At 49.2% G+C, this 27,107-nt stretch overlaps 1 protein-coding gene across 1 annotated transcript; it reads right to left on the bottom strand.

Moving 5' to 3' along the window:
- Window positions 1-1,740: 1,740 nt before the first annotated feature.
- Window positions 1,741-27,107, bottom strand: PXDC1 (PX domain containing 1). Its single transcript, XM_066376920.1, has 5 exons — window positions 26,342-27,107; window positions 13,835-13,926; window positions 12,937-13,054; window positions 5,191-5,302; window positions 1,741-2,939 (listed from the first exon to the last, which is right to left on the bottom strand). The coding sequence occupies exons 1-5, from the start codon at window positions 26,595-26,597 to the stop codon at window positions 2,822-2,824; spliced, it is 696 nt and encodes a 231-aa protein (XP_066233017.1). The 5' UTR covers window positions 26,598-27,107; the 3' UTR covers window positions 1,741-2,821.

Genomic DNA, 27,107 nt, shown 5'->3' on the forward strand with positions numbered 1-27,107 from the left:
GCTTCATACACGAACCTGAACTGCTCGGGTATTGGTACTCTGAAATGAGTTTTTAAAGGTTGAAAATTCCTGATTCTTTTACTTGGTTAAATTTTTGTTCCTGTTGTTTTTATATAGCACTACTAAATTGGGATATTTCACATTTTAAAAAAATCAGATTTCCAGCTTTTATTGAAAAACTGGGAGAATTGGCCACCCTGGACCCACACCCACAGTACCAGTGTCGCAGTCACTGCTGCGTCCCCACAGCGTGTGAACTCTGCGCCTGAGTACCTGCCACTCCACGTCTACCTGAACACAGTGAGGCTGAGTGCAAGTAGTCACTTACTAGGAAATATAGAAAAAAAGGCTTTAGCAATAGGTAACTTTAAAAAAGGCTCTTAGCATAAGTAACTTCATTTAGCTTCTCTTTTATCTTAAACTCTAAGTAACCCCAGAACTTACTTAGGTCTAAAGCTCCCTACCCCCAGCCTTGAAGTTAGCTTCGCCAAACTGCAGAGGTGTCAGGGGGTGGGTCATGAATCTAGAATGTTTAGAGATGTTTTTGTTAGGCATGTGAAACATTTTTCACTACTGTGTTATCATCTTCAAAGTTTATAGTCTTAGTGTATAGAAATATTTTCTCTTTAAATTGATCCTATCAATAAATATTGCAACAAGACAGTAAGATTTAATGAGCTTATTAACGAGATTAATGAATGTTTTATTGCTTTTGTACCATGGTTCGCTGAGCTCCTCCTACTTCCCATACCCCAAATGGTATATAATTTTGTCTTTAAAACAAAGCTAGCCCCAAACCATGTTTGGGGCCACATGATTTGACTGACTTAGGTCAACGGCTTTAAAATAAAGACTCTTTCATTTGGCTACTTAATTGTGTTGGCAAAACGTGTTTCTTGCTGTTCCAATTCAAGACTACTGCACTGAAAGAAACATTTATCTGTGCTTCTGGTTCTTTCAAATGTAAGAATGTGAAGAATGGGCCTAGAAGATCACAATTTTCCCAGAGAAAAGTGGAAGCCAGATAATGCTCTGATGTGCTTTAGAAGAAAAATATCCAAACATCTGACTCCTGCTTTAGAGGAGACCCCACTATGCACTGATTGGAAACAGTGAAGCCTCTCGAATGAAAGCTGAGTCTGGTGAGCCAGCTGTGGGTGCTGATGGGGACAGTCCAAGGGGGCCTAGGCGCTCAGGAAGTTGCTTTCCCCTAGGCTGAACAGCTGGGGAGAAGATCCCCTGCTGAACGTGGGTAATGAGAAAGCCCATGAATTAGTATTGAAATGTAGATGGTAATTAACTGAATCCTTAGCTGCAAAGCAAGCAGCCAGATCCTTGTACAGACTGAACATTACCCCTTGAAAGAAGAAAAGCAACTGGTCAATCCTCAATAGCCCTCCCCCAACAGCCTGCTTGAAAGCAGGATGCATTAAGCTGAACACAGCTGGAAGGCAGAGGGGAAATGCAAACCCACGGGAATCCCTTTGTGCAGCTGGGTCGCAGAAGTTTCCTGTGACTGCCAAAGAGCTACAAGAAGGGGAAAACCCTTAAAAAAGGCTATTTGTTCACTTTTCATTCACTCAGAGTATTCCCTCTGGTAAGAACAAAACACACCCCTTAATAACAATGCAGCATGTGCTCTGGGCCGGCCCTGAGGGCCACGGTTTGGTTTCCACCCCTTCCCTGGCAGGGGACTGAAAAGAGCCACATTTTTTTATACACAAATACCTTACACATCCCTAAAAGGAGAGTAATATATTTTATTTAATTAAAATAGATTTAAAAACCAGACTGTATAAAAGAATTAGGATTCTCAATAATTTACTACTATTTACATTAGCAAATGTTGGTCCTTGGTGGACACTGAGCGGATGGGGGAGATACGGGCGCAGAACCTAGCCCTCCCTGGGCCGAGGGAGACAGGTGACAGCTTCCTCTCCTTCCCATCCTTCCATGTTAATGTGGCAGTGACAGCACCGAGCACCAGTGACCTGCAGGAGAGCGAACCTCAGGTGTCTAGGGCAGTTACCACACGGCCACCATGAAGAGATGCTGGCTGGCCAGGCAGGAGCCCTTTTCCTCTTGAGGAGAATCAATAACTCAGTCCCAGTCATATAAGCTTCCTACAGCCAATGATTATTCTTTCCCTGTCCCCTTTCACAATTCACCTTCCCTTTGGCTGACATAAAGCCAGCCCACAGTTTCCAGATAAAAGATGAAAGACAGAAATAAAAGCCACACATTCTGGTTCCCAGAAAAACGCTGATTACTTAACATATGCTGCCTGTGACATCCAGACCTTGGCCACTCAACAAAACCTCACATGGATTATTTTGTGCGCTTGTCACATCGGGGATGGCAGGGAGGGAGAGGCCGCTGCACCAGGAGGAAGGCTCCTCTTGAGGAAGCAGTTGCAGGAAAGGAGGAGCCTAGCAAGGCCCTGGGTGGTCCCTTGCACTGCGAGGTCCTGCAGGCACTTGTAGCTCCTCCACACATCGTGGGGAATTCGTCCCAGAAATGAGGGACAGGATGGTAGCATGTAGCGTAGAGGAAACCCTTCTGCAGCAGCAGGCTTTGTGCACTCCGGGACCTGACTCCTGGTTGTTGGTGACCTCGGGGTCAGCCCTGACCCCGGAAACCCCACTGTTCCACTGGCAAAACACCAGGCCTCGGCTTCATGGGTGCAGGCTGCTAAGTGGGGCCCGGCAGCAGAGCCCTGTTCTGTCAATGCAGGCGCTGCTGAGACCTGGATGGCATGGATGCAGTGGATAGCAGCAGAACCAGCAGCTGAGGGCTGGGGAGGAGGGGGCCCCACTGAGGTTCAGTCCAAAATGTCCGTCTCAAAGGGGACCAGGTGGTAATAGGACAGGTTGGTGTCATAAGATGCTGGGTCATCGCCATCCTCCAGCTCTGAGGTAAACTCACTGCCGTTCTCAAACCTGAAATAGGAAGGACAGAGGTGAGGACTGGGACAGGCTCACTGACCTGCCTTCGCTGGAACGGAGAAAGGACAGAAGGTCACTGGCAGGGGGGCACTTAGGGATTGACGTCAAACAGAATGGAGGGCTGTGCACAGTGCTCTTCCCAGTGCACAGGCCATCGAGCAAGGTGAGAAGAACCAGATTACAAATCAGGTGAAATGGACACATTTCTAAAGACAGTCACAGCTCTGGCTTTTACTGACTTAGAGACTGCTCTCTGTAGTCATCAATCCATTGAGGCCTTCATTCACTCACTCACTCACTCACTCACTCACTCACTCACTCACTCACTCACAGGGTGAAGGGCTGTTCTGTGTCAAATTCTGGGGACACAGAGGTGAGCAGGGAAGGCGGGGCCTGTCTTGGGGAACAGAAGCTTACCATAGGTCGGGCCCTGTGGACTACAGCAAACCTGAGTGAGAAAAACTGTGGCCACAGGCTCACAACCTACCAGTAACGATGCCCTTGGTTCAGGGGCACACGCGAGGAAGCAAGCACTCTGGGAGGCAGGAGGCCCCCCGGGAGGCGCTGGGGGAGGGGGAAGCTGTGGAGGGAGGGTTCCCGCAGAGCACAGCCTTTGACTGAAACCATTTTGGCTGCCTGTCTAACCCAGGCAGGGCCTCCGAAGCCAGAAAGAAACAGATTCTAAACTTGAAAGATGGGAGTCACAGAGAAAGAAGCACAGGAAGCACATTCTTCCGGGAAGGAAGACCAGACACCGCCTGTGCTGTCCCATCTTCCTCTATGCCAGTTAAAAGCCACCCGAGCCAAGGCCGCAGGGGTGGTGGCAGCTCCTGCCAGTCGCCCTCGCCCCAGTGTGGGGAGGGGCTCCCCACTGCTGCTCATTGTGCCAAGAGATGCTTCCTGCGGCTTGAAGGCCGCACTAACTAGTAGATACTTGTATGAACTCAACTACACCTGGAAAGTTTTGGAGAGACCAGGAGGGACACGAACTGACCAAGCGACACCGTGATGAGCGTCTGACTTGGCTACTCTGGCTGAACACGGAGACATGCCCCCCCTTTGCATCAAGGGCAGGCAGTGCAGAACCCCCCTGGTTTCAAACATAGGCTCCGAGAGAGGCATCTTCCTCGAGGTCTAAGCTGATAAAGGAAGGGACAGGCTACAGAACAGGGTTTTCCTTTAACTGCACAGGGAGCAGTGTGTGGAAGTTCCTTTGTGACCTAAGAGATGTACCTGACAGGAAAATGCGAGCAGCCTGCTGGGCAGCATCTCGGGGATGCAAGGCTACCTCCTGGCTTTCTTAGAGGGTGCGACCTGTCCTCCCTCAAACCAGCGTCGGGGCGAATGCCCAGTGATGACCAAGGTGCAGCCCCACCAAGAAACTCTGCATCTCCTGCCCTCAGATCAGAGGACCCTGAGGATTGAGGAGAAGCGGAAGCTGAGGTGCTTAGGAAAGTGAGTCACCTCGGTCCTCAGCAGGCCTGGCCAATGCCTCTGCTCCTAATCTACGAAGACAGAGTAAGGGCTGCCTCAGTGGTGAACCTCCTGGGAGCCTGGCAATGCCTCCAGCCAACCAGACAGAGGCCCAGCTCACACCCCATCAGGCACACCCACCCATTCCATGAGTGCAGTGGGGTCCTGGGCACTGGTACTTGCCCTCTCCAGGGACAGGCAGGGGCAGCCCGCTTGACTCCATGGCACAAATCCTAACAAGCAGGTCCGAGAGCACTGAATTCATAGCCTCAGGGCCAAACAGTCCCCCTGGCGTGCCACTGAGGACGGTTGTGGCCAGGAGGTGAAGCCTCCAGCTACCCAAATGCCATCTCTCCAGGACCTCCTGACCTTGGAGTCACCACACAACACCTGCCCAACAGTCCATGCAGTGTGAAAACAGACTGCTCTCAAGAGGCAGGCAGCAGCCACCCATTAGCTCAGCCTCGCTGCCCTACATTAGGCACCTCGAGATACACCTGGCCAGCCAGAGGGGAAGCCCTTGTAACTGCTGCCCCAGCTGCTTGGAGGCAGTTTTGTCTTTGTTAAGCTTTCCTGGGGTCACAGAGGTTTTCCTTTGCTTTCTCTCCCTGCCAGCCAGGTGTCCTGGGCCGGTGGCCATCTATTAAGGCTGAGTCATCCATGTCCATGCTTCTCAGGACAGTGAACCCCCCCCCCCCCACACACACACACACACACACTGGCTGATTCCAGGATCCCTTCTGAAACACCCCCTTCAAAGCATCATACTTACAAATGCTCTGCTGGGTCCATGCCTGGGTGCTGCTCTGTTCCATTGGGTATACTGTGGTCAATAACGATAGTTTCTGTATTGGCTAAACAAAATCCATTGGACCTCATGATTTCTGAAAATGAAAGTGGGAAGGTCAACATTGAGGAGGGATCAGGTTTTGAAGTTTGGGGTTTACGCCAATATCCAGACTTCCCCTCCGCCTACCGCCCCTGCCCCTGTATCCTGCCCCTCCCCTCCCCTTCAAGAGAACTCTCTGTACTCAGGGCCACATCCTGGAGCCTGTTCTGGAGTTCTGGCACACAGATTTCAGGGGCTGACGCCAACCTTCACAGGAGCCACCCCTGCCGACCCTCTGCAAGCTGAGAGGTGCCTCTCTCTGCCAGGAAGAGCCTCTGGTTGTCTGAGCCTCCCCCCTACACACACACACCCTTCCCTGTGCCTTTAAAGCTGGAGAAGAAAGGGCACTGAGCTCACATCTCTGAGTCTGGGTCTGAGTCCAGGAACCTGGGCCCTTGCCGGCTCTGCACAGGTTCCTAATTAGCTCTTACCTGAGTCTGAGGGCAGAACACTGTTGCTGCCCCGGGCTGCCATGAGGCTCGAATGTGATTGGTGTGCATTTTAAACCAAATGGGCACCTTCACTTTTTACTTTATCTAATTCTGTATACAGGTTGATTTTTTTACCAACAAGCACAAACTCTGATTAAAAAAAAAAAAAAGGCCAACAAAGAAAATGTCTTCATGTCCACGTTGGCTGTACGGTGTTAGCTTCTGAGCCTGTGGTCTGGTGGCTGACCAGCGCTGGAAGGGTGGGAATGGGGTTTCAGCAAAGTCTGGGAGCACGGACGCTGCAGCTCAGCCCAACAAGGAGTTCTGTGACCTTGGGGCTCAGTACCCTCAATTAGAAAATTCTAGTGCAGTATCAAATTCAGAGTATTATGCAAAGGATTATCATGTTCTCACTAAGGGCCTAACACACAGTAACACAGGGCTCAAAAGCACCCTCCCTCTCTCCCGCATGGCACCGGCACCGATTCTCATTCATTCATAAGGCTACGGTTGGCCGGGAGACAGTTTTATTTTTCTTCCTTACATCTGACCATTAATTTAGATTATTGTATTCCCATGTATGGATTTGCTTTTTTATAAGTGAAATTGTAACTCCATATTTATTTTTCTTTCTCAGTATTTATTTGGTTCTCATCTCTTTAAATTTCCCTCCATGTGAAGAGAATTAGAGAAACTATACAAAAACACAAAAAATGAAGAATAGAAGATTTCCTCTTCAGCCCCACAGTATTAAAATGACTATTCATTGATCAGCTTTGCCAAGTAATTAGTTGCTAAAATTTCCACCTGGCTTTCTGGAGAAGTGACAGCATGCTGCATCGGTTATCTGCAACACCAGCTCAGTTAGTCACGCTCCGAGCAACATCAGCACAACACTCTTCCCTGCCTGCCTTCTGCGTCAGACCCCACAAGAGCCCACCCACCTTCCCTGCATGAGAATTAGCACAGCCTGCAAATCATGAGAAGAAGCACCGGAGACCAACGGATGTCGGTGATTGGAACTTCCTGGGTCAACTACGTACCTGCGTACCTGCGTGCAAGAAGGTACGCACCGACAGGGTGTTTACCAAAGCCCAAGTGACTCTGAAAATGACTAAATCTTAACAAGAAAGACGAAGATTCCCTCACCTCTCAATTTTAAACGTATGGAAATGCTAATGAAAAAGAAACCCACTTTCTTTAACTGCTTTCATTCAGTCTGACTCAAATCTGTCTAAGGAAGCACAGGAAACCTCAGTGATGTCCGCATAGCCGGCAGACAGCCCCCACACCCTCCTCCCACTCCCTTGCCAGGGGGATTTTAAGGGGAGAACCTTACACGTGACAACGAACATCTGTGCCTCAAAACATTTCTGAACGTTATGATGACATGCCTTGTACAGGAACTTCCTAATCTCTCTTAAATGTGGAATTTGGGCTCTAGAAAATGGAATCTTAACCAAGCCCAAAACAGATGTATAGCAAATTATTCCTTAATTGCCTATGCTAACCCTCTGTGCACAGAAATGCGGTTTAATGCCAGCACGACCATCTGGGCCGTTGATGAAATGCCAGTTCTGCTACTTAAATGCCTGGGGAGCAGGTTACCTCTTGCTCAGTTTATTAATCTATAAAATGGGAACAACAGCATCCATCCCAAAGGGCACAGGTGGTATTAAATGAGATGGTATTTGTAAAGAACCTAATAAGTTCCCGGAGCTTAAGAAATAGTACTTATTACTACAATTGTTGCTGATATCTTCAGGTCTGTTGTATAATGCAAATATAAAGAACCAAAAGCAGTGTGATGATTATAGAAAAATTATAGTATTTGAGCCTATCTTCAAACATACATACTTAAAATGTGAATTTCTTAGAAGTACCCATAGCAAAAAAAAAAAAAAAATCACTGGCCAATTTAATTACTTTAATGACATACATGATTGATCCCATGAAGTTGTTCATTTTTTTTGATTATAGTATATAGAAGGACTTTTTTTTATTAATTTTAATGGAGGAAGTAGTTCACTTTCAAGCTACATTTTTGCATTCAGAATTTCCACATTAATTAGAGTCCTGCTTTGCCATTTATTATTTATCTTAACATTCTGAGCTAATTTTAGAATTACAAAAATGTTGTAAAAACAGTATAGAGTTCTCACATATCCCTCCCCAGCTTCTCCCAAGGTTAACATTTTAGGCACTGTGGTACAACCATCAAACACAGCAAGTGAACACTGCACAATACTATAACTAAACATCTCCCTCGCTTGAGTTTCACCAGCTGTTTTACTAATGTCCCTTTCAGGAGGGGTTCCAAACCCAGCTGGTTTGGTTCCAGGACCCTTTGTTGCAATTAAGTTATTGTGTCTTAGTCTCCTATGACCTCCGACAGTTCCTCAGTCTGTTTCATCTCTCATGACAGTGACACTTTGGAAGAGGGTCGGTGAGGTATCTCACTGACTGTCCCCTCGATTGGGCTGGGCGGGAATCCTGGTGCACCACATCAGAGGTCGTGTGATGTCAACTGGCCTTACTCCTTGATGTTGGTCTGGACCACCTGGGTAAGCAAGTTTCTCCAAAGTAGGGTCACTATCATTCTGTTGGTAGTTAAGAAAAATCTTTTGTAGAGATGCATTGAGACTCTGCAATCCTATTTCTCCGGAAACTTTCACCCACTGACCTTAGTTAGCATCTACCAATGGACCTTTGCTACAACAATTACCATTGTGGTGTGCGCCTGGTAGTGATTTTTCTCCTTTTTAAAACTGCAGCCATGTTTTTATAAGCCCCATATGCCATCAGTTCTTCAGTTCAATTCATATATTTTCATATATTCCTTTTTTTTCTTCTTAGAGTTTATAAGCATTTAGATTAACATGGGATGAAGAATGTTTAGGTTTGTATTGACCCAAAGTATCACCAGAGTCCACAATATTTCTGAACCACCCCTGCTGAGGGCCCAGGATGCAGCTTGGTTCTCATACCACAAGCACCTGGCCATTGCACCAGATGACATCAGATTGGAGGCTGGGCGTGCAGAGGCCAGATGCCATTAAGTCACCAGTGTGAGGAGCAGCCTCTGACAGGTAGGCCAGTGCCTATCCCCCTGGCACCTCCTTTCTAAATGCCATGTCAACTGCATGAGAAGACATTAAGAAATCAGTGGGGAAAGGAGGAGGAGGGATTGGGTGAGTTGCAGCAAGCCAGGGAGTTTTCACAAATGGATGGAATTTCTCAGGACAGGAATGGATGTGGACAGGCAGCCACAGCACAAGCAAAGCCCAGCCGGAAAGAGGTTGAGGGTCTGCAGCAGAGGGTTCTATGGTGACAAGATCAAAAAGCTAGAGTCAGGAAGACTCTGAATGACTAGGGGACTTGGGTTTTATTGTGAGCCTAATGTTTTGAGAAAATTAATGAGCCCAGGAAACCAGAACGCTGGGATGACCATGTCAGTACCCAGGATATACACTAGGGCAGTGGTTCTCAAACTTTTTGAAGTTGGGGCGCATTTAAAATCCTACAAATAATTGTAGGCACACTATATACAAATTTCTGAAAAATACGTTATAATAAGTAAGTCAAATATTAAAGAAAAAAATATAAAGTCCAAGTGTGCTTTTATGGTAATTAAAAGAAACAAATACAAATTTATCCTGACATTAACAAACATTTTTATGTTACATTTTTTGAGTTATGCTTTTTTAGTAAATTCAAGAGGTCCTGGTGCGAATGTGTTAAGTTTTTTCATTCTTATGTTTATGAGAAACATGAGCCTGATGTGTCCTAGCGATTTCTTCAATGTTTGGGCATATATCTGAAAGGCAAACTCTCATTTCCTTGTCAATACATTGAAGAATTCCTCTCTTTTACTCTTAATTATGTTGAGTGCAGAAAACCCCCACCATACATATCATCTTTACTTGACACCAAACAAAGGATAGAAGAAACTTGCCTCCAGTCTTTCCTAGGAACATGGGGGTAGTGTAAACAATCCAGCACCACAGCTTAACAGCCTTTTGCAACATAATCAGGCAAGTGAGGTGGGGGGTTGGGCAGACTGCCAGCTTACAGCCAATTCCCCACACCTCTGTCCCCCAAAAATCTAAACTCCAAAAACCCTTTTGGTTTTTTGATCCCCAACAGGCACATATTTCTTTGGAATACCATAGGGCACACCTGGAAATCTTCTAGGGCGCACCAGTGCACCCTGGTGCACACTTTGAGAACCACTGTACTAGGGAAAGTGTGAGGCTGATGTTCTCAGGGGATACCAGTGCTCTCCAGGTCTGAGGCCCAGGGTCTGGCGATCCCCAAATCCAACAACCCCCAAAATATGGGACCAAGACTGAATGGCATGGCTCGCCCATGTAGGCACCAGTTCTTCAAGGGGATGTCAGTGCTACTGTAAAGACAAGTCTCACTGAAAAGTATTTTTGATTTTACTATAGTTTGTGGTCTTCATATATTTATTTCCTCACACAATGAATAATGAGAGTACATATTACAACTGTGGGAACACCCCCTCATGCTTGTACACCTACACACTAACCCTAACCCAACTAGTCCAGAGGCAAAGAAGGGAAAGTTGGGAAGCTTCAAAGGGAGAATCCCCAGACTTGGTGCCCAGTCGATTAGGGTAGAGGCAGAGGAGGAAATCCCTTGTAGTCAGAGACTCTTAACTCGGGAAGGGATTGAGAGGTGCTCCCCCAGCCTGTCACCTTGTGCAGGGATTCCTTGGACGGCCCCCTACTTGAGGCTTTGGAGGACCAACTTGCAATAGATGTTTTACACACTCCATGGTTAGGCTGCCCTATTTATTACAAAGTGTTCTGTGCAGAACCAAAATTGGCCATAGCTACTTCTGCCACTGCGATGTCCCCAGGGCAGAACACACTGCCCCAGATGACCTGGGCTCTAGGCTGGCACAAGGAGGTCAACACCCCTGCCTTCCCAGACCTGGACACTGCGTTCCTAGTCATGCACGCAAGGCCTCGCTGAGGGTCATGTACTGTACAATCTTCGCAAACAGACACGAAGAGCATATTTAAAACCTCAGAGGGGACTCTACAGCTGTCCCTCTTAAACTCCATCTCAGTACTCTCAGATATTTAGGGTAAACATGGCCATGCTTTCATCCAAGCCACTGATAAGACAGGACACTAAGACAGAGGGCGGGGAAGCACAGGCAACTCCACACAGCTGATTCTGTCCTTCTCACAGTCTGGGGCCTGCCTGAAGCCAGCTCTGGCCACCAATGTGGCCCTGAAAGGACTGTGCTGCTCTTTGCTCTCCCATTTGCTTAAAACAAGAAGAAATAAAGCACCTGACCAGGTGGTGGCACAGTGGATAGAGTGTCGGACTGGGATGCCAAGGACCCAGGTTCGAGGTGCCAGCTTGAGCGCGGGTTCATCTGGTTTGAGCAAAAGCTCACCAGCTTGGACCCAAGGTCGCTGGCTCAAGTGACGGGTTACTCGGTCTGCTGAAGGCCCACGGTCAAGGCACATTTGAGAAAGCAATCAATAAACAACTAAGGTGTCGCAATTCGCAACGAAAACTAATGATTGATGCTTCTCATCTCTCCATTCCTGTCTGTCTGTCCCTGTGTATCCCTCTCTCTGACTCTCTCTCTGTCTCTGTAAAAAAAAAAAAAAAGAAGAAGAAGAAGAAGAAGAAATAAAGCAAAACAGAGACACCAGTGCTGGGATTCTCCTGCTGTGTACTGAAGGACAGAAGCATGTCCCCGCTCCAGGTGACAGCATGCAGAATCCGATGTGACTGACAACTAGGCTCCCAGAGCGTTCTCTGAGCCTGTAAGACTAGAGTCCACAGACATCCACTAGGATAAACAATAGCCATTTTTACTCCACTATAAAGAAGGTTCTGGATACTAGGTGCCAGCAAGGAGCACTCCTGAACCTCCCTGCTCTTCTTTCTAAAAAGACACAGGAAGCTACCAAGGGAAAATATCCAAAGTAGCAGACAGACAATCCAGGCTTAATACCCATCCTGATCACACACAGTCATATCTAGAAGTACTTTTCCATTCCGGGTTCCCAGAACATGCCTTCCCCTCCCACCTCATCCAGCACACAATTAGGACTCTCATCCCTGCTGTGGCACAGAACTCAGTAAGGACACGTCTCTACCAATGACATCATCCCAATTTGTCCTCCTGTCTCCCCACCATCATGACCACCAATTTCTTCTCAGGAGCCAGCTCTGGGCTCCTCTCCCCTCTCATTTACTGCCTCTTTCATGGTCAACTTCCCTCTGAGTCCTGCTCCTCCATCCTCCCCGTCCTTCCACCTCCATGCAGCAATAGAGTGCTGAGCACAGAACCCCATCTTCTCTCCTTCCTCCGAACCATGGGGATGTCCTGTGGACTCTCACGTGTAGCCGAGCCGCATCTCCTCCTACCATGTCTGCCTTCCCTCCCTTTCTCCCACACCTCCCTGCAACACTTCACTCACATGCTACCTCTTAGGCAAAACAAGTTGAGCATCTGTTACATGAGGAAGTCCAGGACCTGAGATGCCTCCCCGTCCAGGACAGAGCTCTTTTCCCTACAGAACGCTCCCGGCAGCCTTCCCCAAAACAGTACTGCAAAAACAATAGTGTTCTAATGACATGTGCAACCAGCTCTTAGAAAGCTACCAAAAAGGGTGAAGTGCAGGCTTCTTCTTCCTTTCTACCTGACACCCAGAGGGCAGCTGGCAAGCTGATCCACTCAGTTTGACAATTCACCAGTTTAGTTAATTTTTTTAGTTAATTTAACAATGCTAACAATACCTACATTGTGTGTTCCACGTTTGGCCATTGCTGCCCTAAGACTAAAAACAAATTCAATGCCATGCTATGTGAACTATCTTACTTTAGCAGGCTAGACTACTGATTCCAGAAGTTTGCTTCAAAAATGCCTCATTCATGTATACATCATTACACTATTTCTTAAGTAAGTTCCTATTTACAGGCCAAATAACTCCATCAGGAAGTAGGAAGAGTAAACTGCAGGTCAGAAAACACACTATTTCATAGAAATCTGGTAACAGCCCCTGACCCACTACTGTCAGCCTTCTGTTGGGCTGTCTTTCTGGAGCTCAAGGGTGAACAGCGTGTCTAACCACACAGGCCACGCATGGAAAAGGCATCTAGAAAACCACGCGGCACTTCCTCCACCCTTCCTTGTAGCTCTTACCTGATATTTTTATCGGACTTTGAAAGCTGGGTTGAATTTTATGTATATTGTCATTTTTCAACACCTGATCCAGGGGAGATCTTTCAAAGAAGGTGAGCACAACTTCTGACCTAGAATACTAGGAAGGAATAGGTCAATTACTAAAAATTAATCCTCTGCAAGGTGGCCCCATCTGAAACATTCAGTCCATGAGGCATTCAGATAGCCCACAGGACTGACCACACTTTCCAGGCTGCCGTCACAGAACTTCTCGTTTATTTATAGCCCCAAGAATAGGCAGGATGGGGTAATGGAAATAATGCCAGTTTTTGTGAGTGCCTGGCATATGCTGGCCTCTCACCATGTCTCCCTTCGCTTTAAGATAAACTACAAGCAGCTGACTCTCCCCATCCACAGAGGTGGAAATGAAAGCTCACAGGAGCTAGGTGGTCTGCCTGACTCAAGTCCAGGTTCTTTCTTTTGTATTTATTGTGTGTTCACCACCCCAGTCAAGTCAAGTCCAGGTCCTTGATCACTGCTGCACACAAAACTTACAGACTTCATTTCAGGATCACCTGCCCATGCTGATGCTAACACTCCCTTGGGCTCCCACATGCCTTCTTCTCAACCCCCCTCCAGCAAGGCCAGTCAGAGTCTGCACGGAGTCAGGAAAGCAAAAAACACCACGGTAGAGGGGGGGCTGCATCCTTCCTCCTCAACACCTCTTTGGCCCCTCACTTCCAATTCCTGGGAGAAAAAAACAGCCACTGGAGCTCACAGAGGTTTTTCTTTCCCCTGGTTATGTCCCCCACCTCCTTAAGACCCACTGCTGCCAAGGAGGGGCAAGTGGCCAAGGGAGCAAACAGGTCAGTTATAGACACGCCCACCTTCCACCCAGCCCAGACCCGACCACACTCACTTTACATGGCATGCTGATGACCATCTTCAGCAACTTCTCCACCTCATTGAGCCTGGTCTCTATATCGTGGGCATCCTTTATGGCCACCAGTCCTACAATGGACAGACATGCCTGAAGTCAGAAAAACAGTCTAGTTAATGTGCTACTGAATTTAGTAAGGACAGATATCCCATGATGAAGGTGCCACCCCCAATGTCATCATGTATGAAAGGTGTCTGGGTACATCTACTCAGCCGGATACATGTAGGTACAGCCCTACCCTGGGAGCCTTGGTCTAAACCTCATGTTAAGTTTCAAAGATCCATGTGTGCTAGAGTGACTGCCATGCACAGGAAGAAGTTGCGCAGGCTGGGAACAGCCAATGAATAGGCCAGGGAGGCGCCTACAAGCCACAGACAGACCATCCAGAACCCCCTGGGCAGGGTAGTCTGGGCCAACTCCATCAGCACCCTGGACTGTGTCAGAGCTTAGCTGGGGATCACTCAGCTGCAGCCAGGACACACCCACTCCCTGTGGAAGTTGTGCTGGACACGCCCACTCCCTGTGGAGGTTGGGCAGGACACACCCACTCTCTTGCCACAGTGGAAGGAAGGGTTCACTCTGCTGGCCACAGCTGACCTGACCACAGGGCCCATCTACACAGAGCCCATATTCAGACAAGTCATTTAAATGCTGGGTTTGGAAGGGGGAGAAAAATTAAATTTCTACCCAGAGAAAACCAACGTGGCATGACTCACAGCACTTTTCAGGAATCTGAGCATCTATCCTGTTACAGTTACCAGCAGTCCACAGTAGTTGTTAGAAAGTGCAGCGTCTTGTTTCTAAAACATGCTCACTACATGCTTATTCAGGTATGTTTCTGTCTCCCCATGAGCAGTGAGAACACAAATCTTCCCATTTTCTGTCCAAGGGCTTCCGGGGGATGGGGAAAACTAGATTCCCAAGGAAACCTGCCTATCTGCCACACTCCCTCTGACCTAGGCTGACTGCCTCTGTGAGCTCTGGCCAAACCATACAGGCTGAAATCCCAGAACTGCGATCAGTTACTGAACCTGAGTCCTTTAGAAGTTCTGGTTTCCTTTTGTTTTACAGGAGAAAGGGGTGTTCATTTTTTAGGTGACTCATTGGCCAGATCTACCTAAGTGATAAAATTAATCCCATAAGCTACATGAATGAAATTAAGAGGCCTACAAAATACAGTGCCCAGAAACCAGGAGCACCCCCCCGACAGAGGGCAAGGGTGTTTCAGGAAGCCTGGGCTACGGTAGGGGGATCCCCCACAGTGTCAGCTCAAATCAAGGCCAGGCATCAGTCTATCAACTTCCTACAGCATGGGCCACACTGGATACAGGTTTTCCTGCTCCACCCAGCCCACCCTGCTCAGTCCCACAGGCCCAGGTGGCCAGCTCACTGCTATCCAGGGAGCAGGAGTCCCAGAGACAGGAAGGTGGGTTCTGGCTCACCCACAGGGAAAGCCTGGGCCTCTACCCACACAGCCTGTGCGCACACCACAGCACAAAGCCCCAGCTATCACCAGAGCAAGGGCCCAGGCCTCTCTTCCCCCTCTTTGCCAGGTAGGCCAACCCTACATACCATACCACCCTACACATGGGGGGAAGCAGGGAGGAGAAGGAAGAAAATACCAGGGTCAGATTCTCAGAATGCCTGTTCTCTAGGCCCTGAATTCCTTGGAAAAGAATTTCAAACTCACACACACAAGCTTTGCACCAAAAGGCTTTGATCTTCTGCTTGCTATAGGGAAGTCTACAGAGGGGAAAAGGGCCAATGCAAAACCCTCTGAAAAGTTGTTTATAAAAAGAGAGAACAATTATGTATATCATCCCCACAAAGTGTTTCACTAACCTGAGATGAGCAAAACTATGACCATACTTCAACTCTTATTACAATTAGACTACCGGTCTTTCAACCAGTCCCGTTTATGACACAGTAGTAGTATCTTATGTTCTACAGGTACGTTTGTAGGAAAGTTAGTCTCTTGTACAGTGAGAGCATAAAAGACATAAAGGAGCATAATTTAACAATCTTAAATCTTTAAGAAGCTTTTGATTCTTTTTTTTTTCTTCTTTTCCAAGTGAGAGGAGGGGAGATAGAGAGACAGACTCCTGCATATACCCTGACTGAGATCCACCTGGCAACCCCCATCTGAGGCTGATGCTCTGTTCATCTGGGGCCATGCTTGCAACCAAGCTAATTTTAGCACCTGAGACAGAGGTTCCACAGAGCCATCCTCAGCGCCTGGGGCTGATGCACTCCAACTAATCCAGCCATGATTATGGGAACGTAAAAGAGAGAGTGAGAGAAAGAGAGAGGGAAGGAGTGGGGGAGAGGTGGAGAAGCAGGTGGCTGCTTCTCCTGTGCTCTGACTGGGAATTCAACCCAGGACATCCACATACCAGGGCAATGCTCTACCACTGAGCCAACCAAACAGGGCAAGAGGTTTCTGAGTCTTGTATCTCTGATTTAAAAACATAATTTTGGTTAAATCTTTGATTTAATTAATGTTCAACCTATGGCTGGGTCAATAACCTCCAAGGGTAAGATTTCATGAGCTAAGCACATTCTGCTCTGTATTGGTCTCTTTTACAGTGGCCAGATTTAGCAAATAAGACACAGCATGTTTGTTCAAATTTGAATTAGAGATAAACAATGAATAATGCAATAATATAGAAAGACCTCTAAAAACATATTCATTGTTAATCTGACATTCAACCTTAACTGCAGTTTTATCTGGCAGCCTCATCTTCTTGGTGACCCATTTTCCAGACTGAACTAGAGATAGGCAAGAAGCACTGGTCAGGCTTCTGGAAATAGTATCAGTGTTTTAACTCAGTGCACAGACCCTTCCCAACCTGCCCCCACCCACTCACTGGTCCTGTGCCCTGTGAGTCCTCCTCACCCTCACACCAACCCCAGAGGAACAGACCCCACCACCCAAACACAGCCTCACCCTCCTGGCAGCACTGCCTGTTGCTGAGAGACCTCCCCCTACCTGCAGGCTCATGTATGAGAAAATTTCCCCCCTCCCCAAAGAGGCAGGCACATGCCCTTTGCTCTGTGACAGTCCTCACATCAGAGGATGGGAGACTTTGTCTGCCTCTGCTCTCCACGAACTCTCCTGACCTCTGCAGAATTCATCCTCTGCATTGTACTGTGCCTTCACCTGGGGATCCCCCAAGCCCACCTTATGCAGCTGAGGGTAGGAGGTACCTTCAGCTCTCTCACTTTGATCAAAGATCAGCAATCAGCACAGGGCCTGACACATGAGAGGATGCAACGTTTGCAGGCTGTTTGCTGACTGAATACAGTAGCCTAAGAGCTCATTATCTCCCGTGTGCGTGCCCCATCCTGCTTGTGAGGTGGCAACCTAGCCCACGCATCTCTGCATCACACTCGGCCAGACCCCACCAGCCAGCTGGCTCTAGGTTACTGGCCTCACCAGAGAGCTGCCCAAGGAGGGCAAGTGGCAGTAATTGTACACAGTCACCGGCCATCCTGCTTTGACTTTATTTGTGGAAGCGTGCAAAACCGTATTACTTCCTTCACCTTTCTGTGTCTAATGGAAGCAAATAGTACTCCTTGGGATGGAGACATGCTCCCAAACAACAGGAAGCTTAGGAAACATAAATGGGGAAAGGAAGCTGCTGGAACCCCTCCCAGCAAGAACACGAATGACAGATGATTATTTTTTAAGCTCTGGGCTTTGGGGTCAGGGCACTTTTACTCCTCCATCATGGCTTCCTGGTGACAGTCAAACTGGCCATTTGGAACAGCTTTCTTAAGGTGCTGTCCTCCTTTCTCCAATGAAACCCAGCCATGTGATGACAAGGAGCAATGGCTTCTCCCCCTGGAGGGCCCCAGCTGATCAAAGGCGGGCTCATGAAGTGATGCACTCAGCTTGACTTACAGAAACCCTTCTAACAGCAGGAGACCAGGCCAACCTGCCCTGCACTGCCGCCTGCGCTGGGGGCACAGAGGGCAGGGCTGGCTCACCGCAGGCTGCTGCACTACAGCAGACCCCAGGTGAGGGCTTCTGATAGCCTGGCCCTCTTAGAACTCTAACATCAACATTTCCCTCCTCTCCTGGGCCCCTAGTGCTTCTCATCAAATGATGGGTACAGTAGATGGGTTAGGAAAAGAGACAAAGAAACCTTAAACTGTTCTCTCAGGCCACAGTTCAGAAAGAAAATACAGCTTCATTTGTAAATTTCTCATTGTTCCCTGCTCCCTGGGGTTCCTTGCTTCAGGTTTCTCAGCATCACAACTGGGGAGACCCTGAAGTCCTGCAGCGATACCCAAATTATTATTAACTCTAACAGGACACAGCACTGGAGGCCGAGCTGACAGCAGCACACACATTTGGGACTCTGCATTATTTTTCAGGGACACATGACAGAAACTAAGTTCTCAAAGTACTGCTATCCCAGACAAACTAATTACAGGCATTTGAATGGGATGCTTTCTAGCCTATCTGTTGTATTTTTTAGACTATCTATTGTACTATTTCTTTGTGACCTAAGAGCTTTGGCTTTTAATGACTGGTACAGCTTTTTCAAGTATCAACTATTTATTTATAATAAATTTTAACAGTTGTAAACCTTATTTTGAAAAATGTTCTTAAACACAGTACTGTAATTTAGGATTATCTAAAACTTTGGGTTTTATATTCCAAATATTATTGATAAAATGAGAATTTTATAGGGATCTTGTTTGACTTAGTTTTAACTTCTGCGACTGCAATAGTAAACACCACAGCTAGGGAAATGGTTCTAAGTTTGCAGTTGAACAGCTAAACCCAAAACACCTCTTGGTTATGAGACTGTGGTTCCAGGACTGGCCAGCAGAGAGCGCTAGCACTCTGTGGATGCCCCAGGATAGCACTCTCAGGCCACAGTGAGGACAGGAAGGGATAATCCATTACCAGACACATTTAGATTCTCCTATCAGGAAGTTGACTCTTTGTACTTCACAGCCCCTGGAAATTTTTCTAACTTCTGCTAAGAATATAATCACAAATATAACTCAACTTTTAAGATTTCATTCTACACAATTTGTACTGTCAAAATTTTATACCAATTTAGCCCTGAAGGATTAAAAATGTGAAACCAAGGAACATAAGTCTCTGAAGAGGAGACCCACAGTAGAGCCCAAAAACTACTTTCTGTAAAGAGAACTTGCAAATCAAGTCAAATAATAAATTACAGAGCTCCTTTTCCATTTCACAAATGCGTCCAACATGCAGGTCGTGTGGACGAGAGGAGGGTGCAGGGGCATCTTGCATGCATAAGAGATACATATTCTTTAGAGCTTGAGTGTAATACAAATTTGGAAACAAAATATTTTAAATTTTCTAGGAAAACTTTCTAGGCTTACTTCCTAAGTGCCTGTTTTCTAAGCAGGTAGCCAACATTCAAGAAATGTAAATTAAGAAATGATGAGCTTGAGAATATAATTGAGTGGTTGTATTCCTTGCACACTTAAGCACCCCAATGAAGTCCTAACTCCGTGGGACCCATGGTCACTCTACCCTATGCGATCTCTGTCTCCTGTGCTCCCATCTGCGAGATGTCATGCAGTGTTCATGAAAGGACAGAAAACCTGTCTGCCCCTTGCTTCCACCTGCTACACACAGGTGGTGGTGCCCTGCTGGTCCCCTGCCCCGGCCACTACCCTTGCTCAGTGATGCAAACTGCCAACTATAGGCGTTGGGAATGCCGCTGGACGCTCAACGCTCAGTTCTCTGCATCTTTCCAGGAATGAGAAACCAGACAGAGACAGGAGTGGGAGGAGACACAAGAGGTAGAAACAAAATTAGTTTCTCAGGACCCAAGAAGGGGATGAGAGGAACATTCTTCCTTCCTCTGCTTCTTCCTACAACTGTGAGGGGCTTCCTTGAATGAATGACTCTTTGTCATGAGAGGAAAAAAGCATCTGACTTCCTCCTCCTCTAGGCCTCTTCATTATTCTCCCACTAAAAGCAGAATTCCTTACTCAACATGTTTAAGAAGCCATTCGCTTAGCCAGTCATCAAAGGTATTCAGGGAATATCAACCCATTCTAGGCTCTCACATCAGGAAGCCCTGATCATCCACTCATCCCAAGGTACTGCCTGCCCTCCTGCTCCCCGCCAGGCAACCCGCCGCATGTGGGAGGCAACGGCCGGGCAGGACACTGGCCTCCCCAGGGCTTTTGTGCTAGCCAGGAGGACAGATGTGAGGTAAGCACTGGCCACAGTGAGTGGGGTGTCGTTTGGGAGGCTAGGAAGACTCAAGCAAGGGACCCATACTCTCGGATTAGGAGGGCAGAAGGAAGGGGGAGATGAAGGTTCAGAGAAGGAGAACAGGGCATGGGATCTGGTGTGTGGAGGCGCTTAGGAGGCCTGGGTGGCTGGGGCAGAGGTCAGGAGGGCTGAGACCAGCAGGACCTTACACACTGCAGGGAGGGATCTACTCATGGGAGCCAAGGGCAGCCATGGCCTTCCTGCAGGTTCTACCATGAGAACTCTGCCCTCCTGGCAATTCTATTTCTTCTGGTGATACACACATCAGCCCTGGTAGTCCATAGTAAGCTGCCCCTCGTGAAACTATCCCCTGGAGCACAGTCCCTGGGCCTGTCCCACACCAAGCACCAAATTCTAATCTCTGCCCCACCAAAGCCACAGGCCTGGTCCACCAGGCCCCCATTGAGATGATGTGGGCACTTTTGCCCAGCCAAGGGCTACACCTGGAGGGGGCGCTGTCAGGAGCAGTGGGCCAGGCTCTGGCGCCCATGCTCACCATCTGCATGACCTCCCTTATCATGACTGTCCACCATGCAGAAATAGCTTTCACCTTTTGGAGAAGTGTTTATAAAAAGAGATGCAAATGGCAGAAGCTCCAGTCACATGGCACATGGCCCTGAACCCAAAGCCAACTGTTCTCATGTGTCCAGTATAGTGCTGGGTACTCTGGGATATCACAGCTTCCACGCACATACACGCAAGTATCATTATTGCCATTTTATCAGCCATGTATCTGGGGCTTTGGGAACCAAGTAACTTCCTGAAGTCACTGGGTAAGATAGAGCCAGAATCTGAATCCTCGCCTGTCTGGTTCCAAAGCCAGTGCTCTTGGCCACTTCGCCTAAACCCCTCCCACCATGACCTGTGTCCCCAATCTCTCAGGAACCTCCATTTTCTCACTGGAGATACAGGACAGATTTCTGGTGGGATTAAAGGCACTGGATGTAATTACATGCTCATTGCTTCCAGTTGACAAAGAATGATTAAGCTGTTTGGTTCTGAAAATGAAGTAAAACTTGCCAGTGTAAGTTAGCAAAAGCGCTACATGGTTATGTCCACCATCATGACTCAATTTAGGCTGTCGGGTAAGAAGTAAGAGGGACTGGAGGTGTCTGCTTGGAGAGTGACATCTCAGCATGTCGGTGTGAGCTCCAATGTGACAACCTCTGCTGCATCACGTCAAGGAAGCCACAGCCGCAGCCGGGCCAGAAGAGAACGAGGAGCAGAACTTTGCCTCTGCTTCCTCCCTGCCCCTTCCATCATGGAGAGGATTCTGATCAAGGGGTCCTGGGGGGTCTTCTCAGGTACCAGGACAAGGAAACCATCTTTTTTGGTGGTGACAACCAAAGTGACCAGTGGATACTGACTGTCACCTAATAAAGAAATGAACAAAAATACCAAAAAAAATGGATTTCAGTGGACAGGCAATGCCAACTGCTGATAACATATTCTCCTATTTACTATCTCTGCTGCCCAGAGCCTGGGTGCTCCCATAGGACACCCCACCTAGGGTAGGTCATGGCCTAGGGGGGGATCTGTTATTAGTGCCACATGGGCAAAATGCATATTGGGTTCATAACTTACTACCAGCCTCTCCTCAGTCTTCCAAATCCCCTGAGCGTTACACAACTCCAAGCTGACCTTCAACCAGAAGTGGCAAACTAATCAAACGCCTAAAGTTGTATTAGCTTTGCCTGGCACAATCACCTTGCCCTGGAACTCTGAATCTGCCCCTATCGTGACTGTACACAATGTCAAAGTATCTTTTGCCTTCTGGAAAAGTGTTTATGAAAAAAGACAGCAGAGAAATGTGAGGCCTAGACTTGTTTTAAAAGAGAAGGGGTCCTTGTCCCTGGGGGCCACCATGAAAGGGCAGGCAGGATGCTACCGTGCGTTCACGGTGCAGTCTGATCAAGGAACAGAATCAAGTTACTCCCTTGAAATCTGGTGGAAAGTACTGTGACCCGGGCATCAGCTCCCGAACCACCTCCGCATGTTTCTGCCCAGCTCCTTCTCTAGCTGAGAGGTTAACTCAGGTCACCTGGGACCCACACACAGTGAGATCTGATGGGCTGAGATCACAGGATCATGAACCAAACTCAGCCACGTGGCCACTTACAGAGAAAGGCGTGCACTTCAGGAGCACTGGGACAAGGGCATCAGAATGAAGTCTGGGCATCAGCAGGGTGCGGATTTGGGAAAGAAAGTTAAAACACCGCTGGACTGGCATGGCAAAGCACACTGCCCATGTTGCCCCGGGGCCTGGGAAAGCACCTACTCCACAAGCGCTACACACAGCAGAGATTCAGAATTGGTCTGTGAATCAGAAAGGATACCCCAAATCCCCTGAGAAGTGAAAACTGCCCATTAGGAGAGGCAGGATACCCAAAGGTGAAGCTATGCATGGGGTGGGGTTTGTGTCACTGGCAAGGGGCAGGCCCATCTGGGCAGAGATGGACTTTATGCCCTTAATCTGCCCAGGACCAGTGTGGCCTCTGGTACTTTATTAATCACTTAAAAAGCAAACTCAGTCGCTCTGAGTTCATCTCCTCCATCAGGTAGCGTTCTCCCAGGTGGTTCTGTGGTAGCACAGAGTATCTTCCCTCTCTACCCATATGAGAATAAGTGGCCAGCCCAGGGCCTGGGAGCTGAGCACACATCCTAGAGCTGCAGGGCTGCGGGAGGCTGGTGGCTGTATCTGTGTCCACACCCTCCGGATAATACCCCAGACACTAACTCCTCTCCCCGGATCTCAAATCTAGGAACAGTCTGCGAGTGCACAGGCAGATTAGTATCTTCAGTGAGAAAGGCGGGCTCAGATACTGCATTCACACACCACACAGGCTCTCCAAAAGGGCCCTTGTTTGAAGAAAATGCCAAAACACTGCACTCAAAGCTGGAGCCCTACACCAGGGCCTCCTGTGGGCTTCTCATCTCAGTGAATGGGAATTCCACCTCTCAGGCTGAAAGTTTTGCTGTGGGCAAAGCTTACACTCATGTGGTCTCTCAATAAATACTGTGCCTCTCCCTTCCAGATATATCAGTGCTTGGCCACTCCTCACACCTGCGCTGCTGCACTTGGCACCATGTCCCAGCAGCTCCTGCTGGTCTCCCTTCTTTCCTGAGTCTTTCTCAGCGCAGCTGCTGGAATCAAGTCAGATTGCCTGTCAGATCAAGTCTCAAAGCTCTCTATCTCTGAATAAGAGCCCAAATCTGAATGTGACCTGTCCACTCCTTACCTCCCTGATCGTCCCCTACTGCATTGCAGGCACAATGGCCTCCTCACTACTCAAAGTCACCAGGCACCTGCAGGCCTACAATCCTTTGCACTTGCTCTTGTCTCCACCTGGAATGCTCTTTCTTCCCTAGGTAGTAATGCAGCTCCCTACCTCCCTTCAACTATCTATCTACTCAGAAGTCATTTCCGTGAGACCTTCTGGACCACCCTACCTTTTATGCCCCCCACAAGTGATAGCTCCTTTCCTTGCTCACTATTTTTCTTCTGAACATATATCGCTAACATCTTTTCTTGTTTATTACTAGATTTTTCACAACCAGAATATAAGAATCACGAGGGCAGGAGTTTTCTTTTCTTTTGGTCTGCTTTGTTCACTGCTGTGTCCCTAGGACCTGGGATGATACCTGGCACATGGAAACAAGACTGACTCTTCTTTCACATTATTGTGATGTATTTCACTTAGAAAATTCGTCCCCTGCACTTAGAAAGACCTGAAAAAGGAAAATGGTTTTCCTTGGGACTGAACAACAGAACTGAGTTGGTACTTGGGGAGGGACCAGCTTGCCTCCGAGAAGAGAATCAAGAACCACTTGGAGAACTGCGGCTGCCTCCTTTGGCCCCAGGGCATGCTAAACCAGCTCTTGCAAAAATCCAGCCTAAATTTCCAACAGTTCCACTGGGAGCTGTTACAAAGTCCTTTATGCCCAGACTCTGGTCCTCATCACCCGCACTGGCCCTACCACCACTACCACCACCATGTCTAATATATTGTTTGAATCCCCCACCCCCTTTCAGATAATTGAAAGCATCTATCATATCCTTTCTGAGTTTTCTTTTCTCCCTGGTAATCACCCTCTGCCTAAACCTTTCTTCACTTGTAGGTGGTCCAGCCTTTGGAGGTACTCTCTGTGTGCCGACACCTCAGGATCTCAGAAATGACCCAGCACAACTCAAATGAGAAGAGAAGCCACAGAGCCAGGGGCATGTGCAGGGCAGGCCAAGTGCCTCGCACTCACTCCCTTCTGTTCCAGGTAAGGCTTCCAGGCATCCCCAAACTACGCCCGCGGGCCGCATGTGGCCCCCTGAAACCATTTATACAGCTCCCGCCGCACTTCCGGAAAGGGGCACCTCTTTCACTGGTGGTCAGTGAGAGGAGCACTGTATGTGGTGGCCCCTCAACGGTCTGAGGGACAGTGAACTGGCCCCCTGTGTAAAAAGTTTGGGGACCCCTGCGTGACTACCCTGTCCCAGGGCAGGCAAAGCCATACCCTGCTCCCCACCTACCATCTACAAGTCTCACCAGAACCAGCTGACACTAGGGGAAGAACTAGCATTAATACAGGGCTTACTATAACTAGGCACTCCATTCTGCATTTTAATACACACATACAAAGTAAGCAATAGGTGCCATGCTACAGAGGAGGAGCCAAATAGCACACCCGGGGGCACTGCTGAGCTGGGCCACCTGACCCCAGTGACACCCAGGGCAGGCACTCTGGAAGCTCTTAGGGACTCCAATTTGTTTATGGTTTGCCTTGTTCCAGAAAGGATGAAAGTAATTGAATAAACTCCTGTTCCTTCAGCCGAGCTTTCCTGATTTTGGCATTCATTTGTTAAAGTAAAAAAAACATAATAACATACACACCCAAAGAGCAAACCCAAGGAAAACTGCTGCCATGCTTAAAAAAAATGCTACCCTATCTACAGAATGGCTGTAAATGTGAGTCTGGGGAGCAAAGAGAACACTGGAAGGCAAGCTGTCTTACTCAGGGCCTCTGAACTTGCTGGCTTTGGGCACCTTTCCAAAATGATGTGTCTGCCAGCTGATGTGTCATGGGAATTCACACTCTGGGTTGCAGGGTGGAGAGACATCACCGAGGTAAGCAGAGGTTATCCTAAGGCCTCTAGCAGACCCCACCACCCTCGGCTTCAGTAAATGCCCCCAAAGTGCCACCAGGTGTCTGCCTAGAGGACTGAAGAAAGGAAGGCTCTGGGTGTCACGCAGCTGCAGCAGTCACCCAGTGAGGGTAAGGGTAGTGGGGCTACTCAGAAGCCCTAGACTTCCTTGGCCCCTTCTACGCCTTCTGAAAGCCTTCCCATCTCAAGTGTAGCCTTTCTGGCCCTTCCTCCCCTTTTTCAAACTTCTCCGGGTCTGGCCTCCAAAAGGCAGCCCAGGGGATGGGCGTCAGTCAGGCAGTAGGAAAGGGGAAGCCGCAGCAGTTCCCTGACAACTCAAGTCCCTGGGAGCCAGGACCAGTCAGTCACAAGGAGAGGGAGGAGGCCGCCGCAGTTAATCCAGTCCGAATGTGGACCCACCCCTGGGTGGAAACCCAAGCCTTCCTCTGCAACTGCCCTGGGGCTGCCCCTCCCGAGCAGTGACAGAAGGCTGCGTGGCAATTCTTCCTCAAGCTCCTCTGTCAGTGAAGTCAAGAGGCGCGGCCCCTCCCAGGGGAGGGCTCTGAGGGGCGGCTGCCCCCAGGTGGACTACGTGACCCCAAATGGACACTGTCCTCAACTCTTCCCATACATTGCCCCAATCCCTACAGCCTCCTTTTGGGCAGGACAGGGATCCGAGCCGCCCCTCCCGACAGTGGGTTGGAGGCGACGCTAGTCCGGGCCAGGGGCTGAGACTAAGGCCTGGGGCCACTCCTACACTGGCCGCCGCAATAGCTACTGGTCAGTGTCTCGTCCTAGGTGACGGTCAGGGCACCCATCTGGTGATCTGTGCCGGAAAGGCCTCGAGGCACCCTGGGCCGACTCCCTGCTCTCTCACTATCAGAGTCCTAGACGCTTCATCTAGGGACAGAGGATCAAAGGGTCCCCTGTCCCGTGCCGGGGACGGAGGGGAAAGCCGCAATCTTGGCTTTAGAAATTTCCCCTTGCCTCCCCCTACTCCTTTAATGCACTTTTAAAAGACTTCGCAAGCACGTCTCCCTCTAGGACCCTATCCCGAGCGCTCCCAGCCCCGCACCTTGGCGCAGCGGCACGCGCGCTAGCTCCGGCTGGTCCTCGGGGAAGGCGTCCCGGAGGCGCTGCCACAGGCGGCCCAGGTCTGCGAAGCTGCGGTGCAGGTAGAGCACGCTGCGGTCCGACCACTCTGTGCGGATCTCGAAGAACTCCTCCTCGTCGCCGCGCCTGCTGACGATGAGTCTACGGATGCCGTTCACCCAGCAGCCGCGTACAAACATGTTCACGAGCGAGGTGCCCTCAAACACAGCGGAAGCCATACCGCGGGCTACGCATGCCCCCGCCTCCGGGGCGCCCTCCGCCCCACCGCCCGCCTGCAGGGGGCGCGTCCGGGCCCAGCCGGGGTCGTGCCTGGCGTCGCCTGGGGTCTGGCCGAGGTCTTTCTGAAGCCGGGGTCGGTCTGGGGACTGCCCGGGGTAGGGGTCCGTCGGAAGTCGATCGGAGGTCCGCCTGAGCCTCCACGGTCACTCCCGAGACGGGGAAGCGACAGTCGACGGCGCCGGCGGAAAGGCGACTTTATAAGGCACTTCCCATCGCGGGCGGCGCGGTCGTTGACGTCGAAGCCGCGGCAGGTCCGCTTCTCCGCCTCCGGGTGAGAGGACGCACGCGGAGGGGTGGCCTGGCTCGCCGCCCACAGCCCCGCGCCGCCTCTCGGCGCCCGGGCTGCTGAGGCTGCGTGGACCCCTGTTGGCGGAATCGGAGCGAAACCCGAGCGCTTGGCCCCTCCCTGCGCCCCGCGCCTGGCCCGAACCGCCCTCCCGCTTCCTTCC

Source organism: Saccopteryx leptura, chromosome 3 (assembly GCF_036850995.1).
Source record: "Saccopteryx leptura isolate mSacLep1 chromosome 3, mSacLep1_pri_phased_curated, whole genome shotgun sequence".
In the NCBI taxonomy this organism is placed as follows: Eukaryota; Metazoa; Chordata; class Mammalia; order Chiroptera; family Emballonuridae; genus Saccopteryx; species Saccopteryx leptura.